Source organism: Uloborus diversus, chromosome 5 (genome assembly GCF_026930045.1).
Source record: "Uloborus diversus isolate 005 chromosome 5, Udiv.v.3.1, whole genome shotgun sequence".
Lineage (NCBI taxonomy): Eukaryota > Metazoa > Arthropoda > Arachnida > Araneae > Uloboridae > Uloborus > Uloborus diversus.
In genome coordinates, this window is record NC_072735.1 from 15961052 (window position 1) to 15975790 (window position 14739).

Here is a 14739-nt window from a genome sequence, read left to right on the forward strand (position 1 = left end):
AATACAAAATCCTCAAGCTGTATAATAGCTTGTGTCTTGTTAGTGTCAACTGTTGAGATACAGTTATCGTTAAACACACTGGAAAAAAAGTTATTTAGAACATTTGCAATATCCCTACAATCACAGAATGTTTTAAAAATTGTCATTTTCTCAAAAAGCTGCATTTTTAAATGAATTTGCTCAAAAGGGAGAACTTTAAAATGATTAATAAAAATATCTCATATAAGTTCAACTTTTTCATAATATATTAACTCCGTTTTATCTGTTTTTCCTGTACACTCAAACCTGTATTTGTGCGTTCTTTTTTGTGTGATTTTTTGTGCGATTTTTTTTTTGTGCAATATATAAAAATTCAATCAAATTGGTACTCAATTGACTAACTTCTATTTAAAATGAGTCCTTACAGTGTAATTTTGAGCTAATTTTTTTAATGTGTTTTTTTTTAGTTTGAGTGTATATGTAGAAAATAAGTTTACACAATGTCAAGACATTGTGTGGGATTGTGCAGCTCTCATTTAGCTTCTGCTTTGTCCTCCTTATGATAATTTTCTGAATTGCACATAACAAAGTCTACTTAACTATAAAACAAGAGCTTTTTTCGTACCCTTTGTTTTTTTTTGTCCCCCCCTCTCCCCCCCCCTTCCAAGAAAACATTGTGGTCAGTAAAAATTATCTAAATTTACTGGTGTTTAGGAATGAAAGAAGGAAAATGTTTTTTTCCCTGATGTGTTTTATAACTAAACTAGTGGCACCCACACGGCTTTGCCCGTAGTAAAAAATTAAAAGGTCTTTTGGTTTGCCTGTATATTTAAAAATGTATGATGAATTTCTCCCCAATTGGCCTGCCCATGTTACGGTACCACGTTATGATAACTTGGTAATTTACTTGTACATCTTATGATAATTTTGCTCGGGAAAATGTTCTTAAAGTTGGAATAGAAAAAAAAAAACAATATCGAATTTTCGAAAAATGGCTTCAAGGTGCACACTCCCATGCTACAAACTAATTCTGTGCCAAATTTCATGAAATTCGGCCGAACGGTCTAGGCATTATGCGTGTCACAGAGATCCGGACAGAGAGAGATTCAGACAGAGAGACTTTCAGCTTTATTATTAGTAACTAGTGGCACCTGCACGGCTTTGCCCCTAGTAGAAAATTAAAAGGTCTTTTGGTTCGTCTGTATATTTACAAATAATGTATGATGAATTTCTCGCCAATTGGCTTGCCCATGTTACGGTTCCACGTTATGATAACTTGGTAATTTACTCGTCCATCTTATGATAATTTTGCTCGGGAAAATTATCTTAAAATTGGAACTAAAAAAGAACAAAATCGAATTTTTGAAAAATCGCTTCGAGGTGCACACCCCCATGCTACAAACTAATTCTGTGCCAAATTTCATGAAAATTGGCCGAACCGTCTAGGCGCTATGCGCATCACAAAGATCCTGACAGACAGAGATCTGGACAGAGAGAGATCCGAGCAGATATCCAGACAGAGAGACTTTCAGCTTCAGTATTAGTAAAGATAAAAGTGTTCGAGTATGATTTGAGTGCTGTGGATATTATTACTGATGATAAATAATAAAGGTGCTGACTGGTTATTTCAGGATCATGATTCTGGCCAATACAAATGCATAGCAAGTAACGGATTCGGTTCTGCTGAAAGGGTTGCCGAGCTCATCATAAGAAGCAAGCCAGAGTTCATTATTGAACCTCACAGCAGGAAGATTGAAGTTGGGAATGATGTCTTAATGGACTGCAAGGTTAATGGAGAGCCCAAACCAGCTGTTATTTGGTTGAAAGATTCTGCGTTAGTCAACAAAACAGATCGCTTGTCAATATTGCCCAACAATTCCTTGCAAATTATTGCTGCTCAGTTGCTAGATGAAGGAATTTATGCTTGTACAGCTGAAAATGAATTAGGTTCTGTTGTTGTTGAAGCACAGTTAGTTATTCAAGGTATGTATATAAATATAATACAGATTTGTCCATGTTTTATGATAAAAGCTATTTATATATTCAATGTCTCAAGTACTATGCTCATGCTGAAGTATCGCTGCATGAATGATCATTCCTTTAACTCCTAGAAGTAGATCTGAGTTCTCCTGTAAGTAGTTATAAAGATAATCAAAATGGAGAAAACTTGATTATTTCTTTTTAAAAATGTAGATTTTTTGGGGGAATTATGAATTGTTGTGCAGCTTTTAAGATTGGTGTTCAATTTTATGCTTCCTGCAGTTTTTGATTTCCAACTTGTATCATTTGGAGTAAGTTACCAAGGCCTAAGGCAGAACCAATATACCAGACAGCCTGGTTACCACATACTGAAACTGCAGTTTTGTTTAGAACTCATCAGTCTGGGTGGTGAGATAAAGTTCTTTTATCTACTAGCTTGTTGGTGCTCTCAGCTTCAATGAGATAACATCCAGGGCTTTCGAATACAAAGGCTAGCTCGTTCCTTTGATCTTTCCATCCGCCGCGAAGTGGACAGCGAGAAGAGAAAACTCGTTTTTGACGTCATCGGGTACACTCCGCGGGACAATATCCACAGCGTATGCCCTAAGAACTGTGGTATGCCTTAGCTAAAATACAATTAAAGAATTTTTACTCTGTACAAGGATTGTTGAAGAGGCAGTTGAAGGGGCTGAGGCCGCTCCCAGACAAGGCTAAAAATCACTTATTATGAATAAGGATATGAATATTGTCTTCAAGGTTTGATTTCAATTTTCAAAAGTCTCATAACATTTGACTACAGTTTCTTCAGAAATAAGCTCCTGCTCCTGCGCTAAATCTGTTGGCAGGTTATTTTCCCTTCACGTTATGCTAAAGTAAAGGTCGCATTTTATAGAATCGAAAATATTTGTGGGTAATTATATTTGAAAGTATTGAAAATGCCTTCACGTGCTGATTTCCTAGTTGCTGAAAAAGTTCTGGAAACTGAAGCTTCCCCTCTAGATTTTCTAAGAACTCAAAACACACCCAAAAATTTAGGAATACAACCTTTTTTTCTGTTTTGAAATGCTTTTTATTTATTTATTTATTTATTTTTTTTTTATTGAATACTAACTTTGAAGCTGCTTCAATAAATAATTGGGGGAAGAATTTTAGAAAGTTAAGATAAAGAGCAAGACAAATTTGATAAAATGTGGTGTACGAAGTTATTTTTTAATGTAGGATTTGGTTCAACCCTGTCACAATGCAAATTTATGATATTTAATTAGTTTAGTAACGGCACTGTGAGACCGTAATAAATTTCCTTCAACCGTAAAATTACAATGCATTTAGATGTAATGCATGAAATTTCTTTGTAAATATTATTCAATAGATTTAACTCTACAATTTCTTGAACACTGTATCCCCATGCTTAAAATATATAATAATTCGCATTGATGCGACAATGACTTAAAGATGGGAGAAGAGAGATTGAAAATGAGTACTATATCGTGATTATCTCAATCGTGTATATATTTTTGTAAAGAAGCTTTTTTTTGTGATTATTTAAAGCTTTCAAATCAGATACATTAGTGTTTTTATGATTGTACAAAAGCTAGGCCATTTAATTGGTCTTCTGTATTGAAAGATCAATTGCCTGACCCATATAAAAAGGCTATTGAACTTTTTTCTCGAGTAAGAACATTTGGAAGAATCCGATATTTGAATGAAAAACTTTCTGAGGACAAAAGGTAAGCCGGCAGAAATATATTTTTTTTAAATGGATTTTATCACAGAAGAAAACTTTGTAGAATATTGGGAAAGATTTCATTTATTACTGTAACGTAATGTTTTGGAGAATTCAGACATGAAGAAATTTTTCAGTCTACAAATAAGTTAGCTTTATAAATTTGGTGATAATCATTGAAACTTTAAATTTGGTTTACGTTGCTAAATTTCAATATGTTATTTTTAAATTGAAGTGATTGAAATGCTGATTAACAATTTCAGTAAACACCTATTAATCTGGACTTCGCTTTATCTGGACAACCATTTGAATGTACATACGGTATAAAAAAAGAACGCGTTAGCGCAATAATGTATTTTTGTAAGGTTGTAACTTTATTTTTTTTTAACTTTTTCTAATGCAGCTTGATATTTCATTCTCTTTAATTCAAAATACAATTTTTACTGTGTTCAAGTATTTTACTTATGTACATTGGTTCAATTTATAAGTTATTTTGCTTAATTCGTTTTAAACAATCTAGATGACCTGGATCCTCAATTAGTCCAGGTTAATGAGGTTCTACTTCAGTTTTGAAATACAACGTTTGTTAAGATTCTTGGTCAGAGTTATAGTTTCTTCGTGAAAAAAAACTTCCTCTAAAAATATCGGCAGTATTTAGATTCAAATGGGTTATCACGAAATTCCAATAAATATGTTTTAGTTATTCCTTATATCTATCTTATCTCTTTCATTTTCTTTGAGACAAGGTTGAAATAACAATATTATTATTTTTTTTTAAAGTCGAAACTGACAAAATTATGTACACACATGAGGAAACTTGACAAGCACAGTAAATTATTTTCATTTCTTTATAAGTTCAATTTTATTGCGCAGAATTTCCGCTTTCTACCCCTTTAAAACATGCATATTGGATAAAGAATATCGAAAACTACACAATAGGAACTAAAAATTTGTATTGTAGATTTCTATTATGTTTATTGTTTTTGGTATCGCTTATTAACTTGTCGATAAGACTCAAAACATTTACCCTTGTATTTCATTTTTTTGAAGCTTAACCCTCAAGAAACTTTTAAACATAAAAACGGGAAAAGAGAGTGAAGAATTACGCACGCAAGCACTATACAAATGTCCCAGATCGAGTCTACCCAGTGACGTCACTGGCACTTTCCCCCTCGTTCCTACTTTCGCGGCGCTAAGAGCCAGCCCTTCTAACTTCTATAGTCCTGGATAACATCTGCCTCCAGCTTGATTATTCACTATCTCAGACTGATGAGTTCTAACAAGAATGAAACTGCAGTCTCTGGATGTAGTAACCGGGCTGTCTGGTATGTTGCATCTGGGTCATTTGGTTCAACAAAACTGGGAATGATGGCAATGCTGTATTCACTCATCTCTTTATGGATTGCATTTTTACAACTTCAAGTAATTTATCACACATTACTTATTTTGCTTGCAATGAGTTCTAAATATTATCTTTACATTTACTGTCTCAATTTATTCTGCTTCATGGAGTTAAGTATTTAATAATGCAATAATGTTATTTTTTAATTTTGAAATCCATAAGGATACGTTTTTGAAATATATATTTTTATTACAAAACTGTGTTTGTATTTAAAAAATGTTGATTGAAAATCTGGCTGCTTAATTTTGTTAGCAATATTATTTTTAAAATAGAAATATTTAAATGCAAGCATGTCTGAGAGAACTAGCCACAAAGTTTGAATTTAAAATATTTGCTGATTCATGATCAAATCATACCAAAAAAAAAAAAAGAGTTTCTCAATGCACATAAATTCTGTAAGATAAGAATATAAAATTTTCAGTTTGTCATCACTTTCATGAGGAATTTATTAACTGAAATTACTTTTATTCTACTTACTGTAAAATTTCTGAACAATTTAATTCTATGCAGTTTTCAAACTATAAATTTATGTAAAACTTGAGATGATAGGATAGTTTCTTCAATTGATAATATTATAAATGAGTTATTTTTTGTTACCCTCTTGGGTATTGAAAAAGTAAGCTCTTCTGTTTTTATCAAGAGAAGCTAAATTTATGTGATTTTCTTAAGCTACAGGTTAAAATGATTATTTTTTGCACTTAATAAAATCAGTGATTTGTTTGAGGGGAACTTAATAATTTTAAACACATTGTAAAATAAGAAATAACAGCGTCAAATAGCATAAATGCAATTTGTGCTATTTGACGTTGTTATTTCTTATTTTACTTGTTATGCAAAAATGTATTTATTTAACTTAGTCTTAAAATTTGTTTAATTTCTTAAATTGATGCAATAAAAATTCTCAGATGATTTAAAAATTAGAAAACAACTAAATATTTTTACAACATTTCTTAGCTCTCATTTTGGATGACACTCATTATATTTTTTATTTAATCCCAGAAATAACACTAAGATATCTTACTGTTGCTCTGAGGCGACAATATGTAAAAATGTATGAATAATTTTTTACACTTCTTGCGCTCTATGCATAATTATAAATTTCATGCTTTAAAAAAAATCTTTGACATAGATTAAATGCACATATTTATTATTCTTTTTGCTCTCATTAACATTAAACTTTTAATAACTTGTTTTATTTAGTCCATGGGAAATGGTCAGATTGGCAGGAGTGGAGCTCCTGCTCCTCCTCATGTGGTGATGGAATTCAAAGCAGACAACGAGTCTGTAACAATCCTTTACCGAAAAATGGTGGAAAAGCATGCATTGGGCTATCTAGTGAAGTCCGGCATTGTGAATCAGAGCCATGTGCAGGTATTGCTTTCAATCCATCTGTTTACAAGTGAAACAAGAAATAAGTGATGTGAGAATTTGGATAATACATAAAAAACATTAATATAACTATTTTAACCCCTTGAGGACCAGCGCATGGAAAACGAAGCGCAGCTACGGGACCGAACGTTCCGAAATGGAACGCGGCCATCGGCCCGAGCATTTACAGCAGTTAAGCCTAACTGAACAAAAATATTCATATAAAATCAGCATTTCAAAATAATGACTTGAAATTTTAAATTTGCTTAAACAATGTACTACTGATTACTAATTATTAATATAAAGACTATTACATTATTAGAAGGGAGTGAAATAAGTAGAATACTAAAACTTTAACTATGTGCACGAAGTTAAATAATATGTGCACAAAAACAAAGTTAGAGTTAGACATCGTGAGTGTGCAATCAAAGGAAAAGAAATGTAGCAAAAAAATATGTTCCTTATGTAATTTTAATTAAAACAACTTAGGTCAACGAATTTAAACTAGTTAAATTCCCACGCAACAAGTCTCAAAATTGCTTCATAATTCTCTCGAAAACATTCCCTTTCATTCACTTCGCTAACCATTTTTATTGCAATGTTCCAGTCTCCAAATAAAAAAGAATAAATAAAGAAGAACAATATCAGAAAGGATTCAAAAATAATCGTAAACTTCAGTGCCGCTTGAAATCCTTCCTGTACTCTCATCGAACGGGGAATCCCAAAAGTCTGGAACACATACGCAAAAATATTTTAACCTTCCTCCCCTCCCCCATAATTTATTCAGCTAGATGTATATCTCTTTCAATTACTCGTAACAAAAAAAGAGAAGCAAAGATATAAACGAACAATTGAGACCTCATAAATCGTATGCGCAGAGCAGTGATTCACTGTTGTTTACATAAAAAAAAATTTATCCCATTGAGAGGTCCAAATAAGAAACTAAAGCGTGTACATGAAGGTCAAATACCATGTGACTCGAATATGATCAAAGTTATAGCCATTTAGCGCCATCTATTATCGTTTAAATATTCAATTCAATCGTTCCATTTCGAGAAAGCGTATATGTGACGCTGGGACGTCAGCGTCGATCAGAGCGCGTAGCGGATATGTGCCGCTGGGCTGATAAGAGAGGAACTGTTGTGTAGCGTCCGCGTGACGCTGGGTGCAAACGGGTTATAACTAGAAAATCGCACGTCAACGTATGATGGGTGAAAATGCTTCTATATTAGAACAAAGCAATTGCCTGTTTCTTGATATTTTGATAGTTGAAATTTTTAGCCTCACTCCAATGGATTAACCCTAAACTCCAGTAGATAGTGTTAATTGTGGACCACTTTTTTGTTTCTTCATTCTCCAAAAATAAGTCTTACCTGTAAAAGAGTTAAGTTACCAGATCCAGTTCAGCCTTGTCAAAATAAAAAATTTCTCTGCATATCTATTATTACCAAAAAATATTATCATATTATCATGCTGTATTGAGTTTCATTGTTGGTGATGTCAGAGTGTTACTCGATCAGTGAATTGGCTATCTATATATAAAAAGCAGACGGTGTTTCTTTGTTTGTACCCAATGGCCAAAAGCCTCCATAGCACCTACAGCACTAAAACTTGCCACAAAATTCGACTTACCCCGGGGGGTCTGCACCTCAAAGCCCAAATTTTTATTTTCGAATTAGCTTTTTCCCTTATTAGGGGGTAAAAAATCCCTCCACTCCCTAAGATTATGTGTCGTTGGAATGGGCTTTCCTTTCCGAACAAGATGATGTTTGTTCCGTTTCTCTCAATAAGTTAGAACAGGAAATATAAGCAATTTCTAATTGCTATTCTAATTGAACCAATTTTCAAGGCTAAACTTGATTTGTGTTTCTGCAGTGATAATTTAAGCAATTCCTTCTGTTCAACGAACTTCCTTCAAATTCTTAGCATGGGCATCGCCGTATGGGTACTGCTAGTTACATATATGAGGATGATTGAATGACAAATAATGAAACAGTTTTAGGTTTCTGTTTTTTTCAGGACCTTTTTGCAAAAAAAAAAGGGGGGGGGGATAAATTATTTACAATGACCCAATTATGATTTTCAGTAGGATTGTTGTCTCAAATTCTAATAAAAACTTATTCCAAATCCATTGCCTACATCTGAAATCTTGTGCAAACTTTTGTAAATAAATTTGACATAGTATGTACATTTTATTATCTTTGCTTTCCGGTTAAAATGCCTCACCTGATTTGCTCATCTCAAATCAAATAAGCACTTACAAACTACTAGCTAACAGTTTACACAAATGTTGATTAATACAATCGCTTTAACCAATAACTTATTGCTTGAAATATAGGTTAGTAAAAAATATTTTTTGTTTTGTTTAGTTGATGGTGAATGGGGAAATTGGATGGAATGGTCCAACTGTAGTGTAGCCTGTGGTGTAGGTAGCAGAAGAAGGCAAAGGAAATGTGATAACCCTCTTCCAAAGTTTGGAGGCCGGTACTGCATTGGAGCAGAAGTTCAGACAGATTCATGCATGCTAAAGAAATGTCCTGGTAATGTGAAGAAGTTGTCATATGACTAAAAAATTTGTGGTAACGTTAAAAATAAAAATGTCTTTACTAGAAAATATATTCAAAAGTATGTTTTAAGTAGTAACAGAAAATTTGTCTGAACCAGCACACTATTAGGTTATTGGCTCTTAATACTTTAGTAACTATCATAATATACACAATATTCTGATCTTGTAAGGAAATTTGGAAGTGAAGCGCAACCACAAAAAATATATAGAAGTGGCACTATGCCACATAAAAAACTTCACCAATTATTACAATGTTTAAAATGTGAATCATATCTTACTCAACTTAATGATAATATGAAAGTCTGCAGACTGCTAATATATGCTCATGATTTTTTTCTTCTGACTTTGTACCGATTGCCTCATACAATTTTGCAAACTGGCTAGCCAAATTGCAGAAACAACAAAAGAAGCATTCAGACAAAGGCTGGTTAATTTTTTAGATACTTTGCCATTTCTTGGTTTTTTTGTGCTCTTTCCACTTTGGCCAGCGTCAAATTTCAGCTGTGACATGCCATCTTGAATATATGCTTAAGTTAAATTAATTTTTGTGACACTATAACATTTAGAGTTCAATGCTTTTATGTATAAAGTTATTGAGAAAAATTATGTACCTTTTTATGATTTATCCCTCCTCCAACCAGAAAGCCACATCACTAAGCTGTTTATTGTGGGAATTTTAAAAAGATAAATAATTTTATAATAAAATAATGCATTTTTAGTTGGTAACCTCTTGATTTTTTTCTATTGAAAATGCATTGGCTTCTTAACTTTGCGCTGAATAATACTAGAAATGTATTCTTAAAAAGAAAACAAAAGAAGGGAGAAAACAGTCCCTAAAGCAAAAGCTCGGCTTTTTACTCTTATGTCAGATGTAAACTAAGATTTAATTTGGCCAATGTGGTTCTCCAGGGAAACTAAAGACGCTCTAAATTACAAGCAAGCTGCTTTTCATAGGTTTAGAGAAACTGGTCACAGTGCAGATAGGCTCCAATATTGTAAGGCAAGGCGTAAATTTAAGTATTTGGTATGGATTCAGAAAAGAGAGTTGGAGCAAAGACTGGCAGATAACATAAACAGGAATCTCAAGAGGTTTTTTGCATACGCTAGCAGATGGAATTAGCAGATGTAATCGTAAATATTTTCAATGCTTCTTATAACTCGGGGACAGTGCCGGAGGACTGGAAGCTAGCTAACATTACACCGCTCTTCAAGAAAGGGTCTAAAGGGAGTGCGGGAAATTATAGACTTGTGAGTCTAACTTCGGTGGTTTGCAAAATTTTTGAAACATTGATAAAAATTAAGATAGTAAATTTTCTAGAGACTAATAATCTATTGACTAGTTTTCAGTACGGTTTCATGAAAGGTAAATCTTGTGCAACTAATTTATTACATTTCTATGACAAAGTTACCATGGCTTTGGACAATAAGAAGCTTGTAGATGTTGTTTACATTGATTTTCAAAAAGCTTTCGATAAGGTACCGCATGTTGCTCTACTTAGCAAATTATCTGATATAGGAATAGGAGGGAAAACTTTCATTTGGGTAAAAAACTGGCTGACCGGAAGGAAACAAAGGGTAGTTGTAAGGGGAAATTATTCTAATTGGAGTGAGGTTTTAAGCGGGGTTCCTCAAGGATCAGTGTTAGGGCCTGTTTTGTTCATTGTTTTTATGAACGATATTCACAAAAATATTTCTGGGAACATGAATTGTTTTGCTGATGATGTCAAAGTTATGGGGACTGTAGAAAATGAAGAACAAGCAAAACAGCTGCAAGAGGATCTTGATCATATTACGGAGTGGGTGGATAAACAGGATATGGCTGTTAATGTTGGGAAATGTCAAGTGCTACATTTAGGGCATGGAAATAAGTGTATAAGTTATTATTTGCAAGGTTCAGTCATTAGTCAGGAAGACAAAGTTACTGATCTGGGGGTCTTAATAAGTCAGGATTCAAAGTTTAGCCAACAGTGCAGCATTGCTACTAACAAGGCCAATAAGATGCTTGGGTTTATCAATAGATCTATTTCAAACAAATCTAAAGAAGTTCTTCTGCCCTTATATAGAAATTTGGTAAGACCTCATTTGGAGTATGCTGTTCAGTTTTGGTCTCCTTATCTTAAGAAAGACATTAATGTATTGGAAAGGGTTCAAAGGCGGGCTACAAGGCTAATAAATGGACTTTCTCACTTAGACTATGATTCCAGGCTTAGAAGGCTAAAAATGTACAGTCTTGAGCAAAGAAGAGACCGAGGGGACATGATTCAGTTGTTTAAATTTATTAAAATGAAAGATGTTATGGGGCTGAAGTTTAGCACTGAAAACAGGACACGGGGTCATTGTTTTAAGCTATTTAAATCTCACATGGATATTAGGAAAAATTATTATTATAGCAGGGTAGTGGAACCTTGGAACAGCTGACCGGAAGAGGTGGTAATGAGCAAGGGAGTAGATAGTTTTAAGAGGGCCATTGATCTTCACTGGGGATTGTAAACTGACTAGGACCAGTCTAGCTGGGCCCAGAGCCTGTTGCTGGTTGTCACTTTTGTATTTGTATTTGTATAAGATTGTTTAACCTCTCTTTTTGTGTCTAAAGATGTGAGATATTTTGTCAAATAGTCAAAAAGTTACTTGATTCTGTAATGTTTTTTTTTTGTCCTGATACTAAACCTCTTCTTTTGCTAAAAAGAAAAAAAAAACTTTAAAATTGTTAATTTTGTCTTGAATTAGAATTATGATGTTGTCAATGATGAATTTTACTGATGAAACATAACATATTAAAATCGAAAGTAATTGTTTTGACACAATTTTCTTTCAGTGGATGGCAACTGGGGTTCATGGTCTTTATGGGAAGCTTGTAGTGTTACTTGTGGAAAAGGCACGCAGACCCGTTCCCGCAAATGTGATAACCCAGAACCATTACATGGTGGTCAACCTTGTTTTGGTGATTCTTTGGAACATCAGGAATGTGAACTAGAAGTTTGTGCTGGTAAGTTGAGTGTTTTTAACTTTGATTACCTCTTTTTCTTATTGCATGCTAAACATATCTTAAAACCCATTAGAAAACTGCAAATATGTATGGATTCCATTGAAAATGGGGGGATGCTGGGTTAAATATGAAAACTAGAAGAGAGTTCTATTTGCTCAAATGTGTTTTATTATGCATTCTTTGCAATTAGTAAAAATAGAAAATTTGAAACAAATTATGGTGTCAAATACAAAGCTTAGTGAGTTTAGTGATTGTCAAATACAAAAGTATGTGTTGTTTAATTGCTTTCTTTTTTACCTTTTATCATCAAAATTAATTCTTTTCAATGTTATTTCTTTAAAAATTCTCTATATTTTTATGTTATCTTTAGCTTTTGTCCCCTTTCTGATCTCTTTTACTCTCTTGTCTCTACTCTGTTTTTTAGTGTTTGTTCAATTTTTAGGAAGGTTTTTTGAAACATAATGTGCAGCTTTTATTCAAAATACTATATGTTGACCAGTGACAAGCAGTCTGCCCAAGCTAATCAAGCAGAGCTTCAGCACTCCAAAAATAATTTTCATTTCTCATTTGTATGCTCATAAGTGATAGGAAGTATGAATTATAAGTTTTTTCTTAGCTTGACTTTCACTGAAAATGCAAAACAAAATATTCATTAGTAGCGCCAACAGCGTCACTTGCTGTAATTCTAGAAATATGCAAAATTAAATTAAATCAGAGTGAGAAACTTGGAATTTAATATATCTCAGAATAGAGCTAAATAAAGCATAAATTACTCTATATATTTATACAGAAATTTCAAAATTACTTTTTTTAAAGATTCCTTATTATTGAATGAGAGCAGTAACATGTAAAGTGAGTTTGAACTGAGGTCTGTTATTTCTTTTCAGATATTGAAATTGTTTTATAAATATATTTTCGTTCATTCCTTTTTTTTTTCTTTTGAACAACTTAGTGGATGGTGAGTGGAGCATTTGGAGTGAATGGTCCTTGTGCTCTTCTTCTTGTGGTGGTGGGAAAAGGGAAAGGATCAGGAAATGTGATTCTCCATCTCCTTCGTTTGGTGGGCGGTATTGCTCAGGGTCACATGTACAAACTGATTACTGTAACAATGCTCAATGTCCAGGTAAGACTGCTAATATAAAACTTTTTATGTGAAATTCTTTTTTACCTTCTTAAAAAAGTTGTTGGATTTTCTTCTTTTGTTTAGTGTACAGGGTGCGGAGAAAGTTCCCACAATTTTGTTTAAAACGTTGTTTTGGTGTTAAAATAGTATGTTGGCGATTTATTTGGCACATATTGTTTATTGGCATTCATAGTATTTGAGGTTTAATCATTTGTTCTTTGTTAGTTCATTGAGTTAGTGAGCTATGAATCGTGAAAATGTGCGTGTTACTGTCGTTGAATTACACAAGAAGGGAATGAAAACAGCCGATATTATTCGAACTACTGGATTCAAGAGTAAACCAGATCAATTTCAGACTGCAGCTCCTCAAATGTATTAAAGCCCAAGGAGTCAATTTTGAACAATTGTTATAAATGTTTTGTTTAATGTTGTTATTATTATCGTTTCAATAAAGAGTTTTTATTGCTTTAACTTGTTGATTTGTTGAATTATGTGTTAGTTACAGCCTATTGAAATATCTAATAAAATTGTGGGAACTTTCTCCGCACCCTGTAAAGTTTTATAAAACAACTTCTACTTTTTCTCTGTTGTTTCTTTAGCTGCCTTAAATTATCATTATATTAATGCTATTAATTTTGTACCATTTTGGTTTTCTTCTTGAAATACTTCATTGGTTGCAATGATTTTCCTTCATTTCAGTGTCTACAAGCTGTACAGCCTAAAAACTGAATCATTATTTCTTAGAAAGCTTATGTATATTGAATTGTAGTTTTGAGCTTGTTAATGTTAACCTATTTTGACTGCATATGAAAAAATTTAATTATGTGTGTGCGATAGATCAAAGTGGTTCTATAAGTTGCCAAACACTATCCATAACTTCCAAATGATATTCAGTTTGGTTGGCTAATTGAATGATTCTGCATGGTGTCTTAAACCAAATTAAGGTAATATTATTGCTTGTTGTTAACTTAAACCCAGGGGATCCCAAACTTTTTAGATTTGCGACACCCTTTGAAAAATTAAGATTTTCTCAGGGCAACCTAGTCTATATCTCTTGTTATCATATTATACATATTGCTACTGGACATTCTTTGTGGCACCGTCACCTCTTCCCGTAGCACCCAATTTGGGAATAATTGTTATAAACTACATGACATTGTTATATTTTATAGGTTATATTTGTTTTTTATTAAACTTTAATTTATCCGAAAACTGCCTAGTCTTAAATGTTTTGTTAAAACGGAGAATGAAGAGCAATGTGAATTGATGTCTCTATATTGTTAAGTACTCTTAAAATAACATCGATTTATGCAGCCATCAATTTTTTAAACCCTAATCAAATCACCTGAGCACATAAATACATCCTCGTAAACGCTTACTTATTACTGCCTCAGAATAGTTTAATTTTAAATGCTTGCATGTAATTTTAGAACCAATTACACTTGAGATAAATAAATACCTTTGTGCTGAACAGTAAAGTTAGACAAACAACGTTAGAAAAAGCACAAATTTGCCAATTACAGCAGACACCTGTTTTGGCGTTACAGGGAACGCCTTTTTCAATGCAAAAAATAATGAGCTTATGGATGAAAAGACATTCGACAAAAGCTTT

The 14739-nt window shown here is 33.0% G+C and overlaps 2 protein-coding genes across 2 annotated transcripts in view; one reads left to right on the forward strand and one right to left on the reverse strand.

Annotated features, from left to right (window-relative positions):
* Positions 1–14739, reverse strand: part of LOC129223366 (transforming growth factor-beta-induced protein ig-h3-like) — a gene marked incomplete in the record, with an annotated part of 615676 nt that overhangs the window by 199815 nt on the left and 401122 nt on the right.
* Positions 1–14739, forward strand: part of LOC129223370 (hemicentin-1-like) — a 181411-nt gene that overhangs the window by 126865 nt on the left and 39807 nt on the right. The window contains exons 58-62 of the mRNA XM_054857950.1: positions 1611–1962; positions 6285–6455; positions 8822–8992; positions 11834–12004; positions 12957–13127. Of these exons, the coding sequence (XP_054713925.1) occupies positions 1611–1962; positions 6285–6455; positions 8822–8992; positions 11834–12004; positions 12957–13127 (1036 nt within the window). The remainder of the gene's footprint in view (positions 1–1610; positions 1963–6284; positions 6456–8821; positions 8993–11833; positions 12005–12956; positions 13128–14739) is intronic.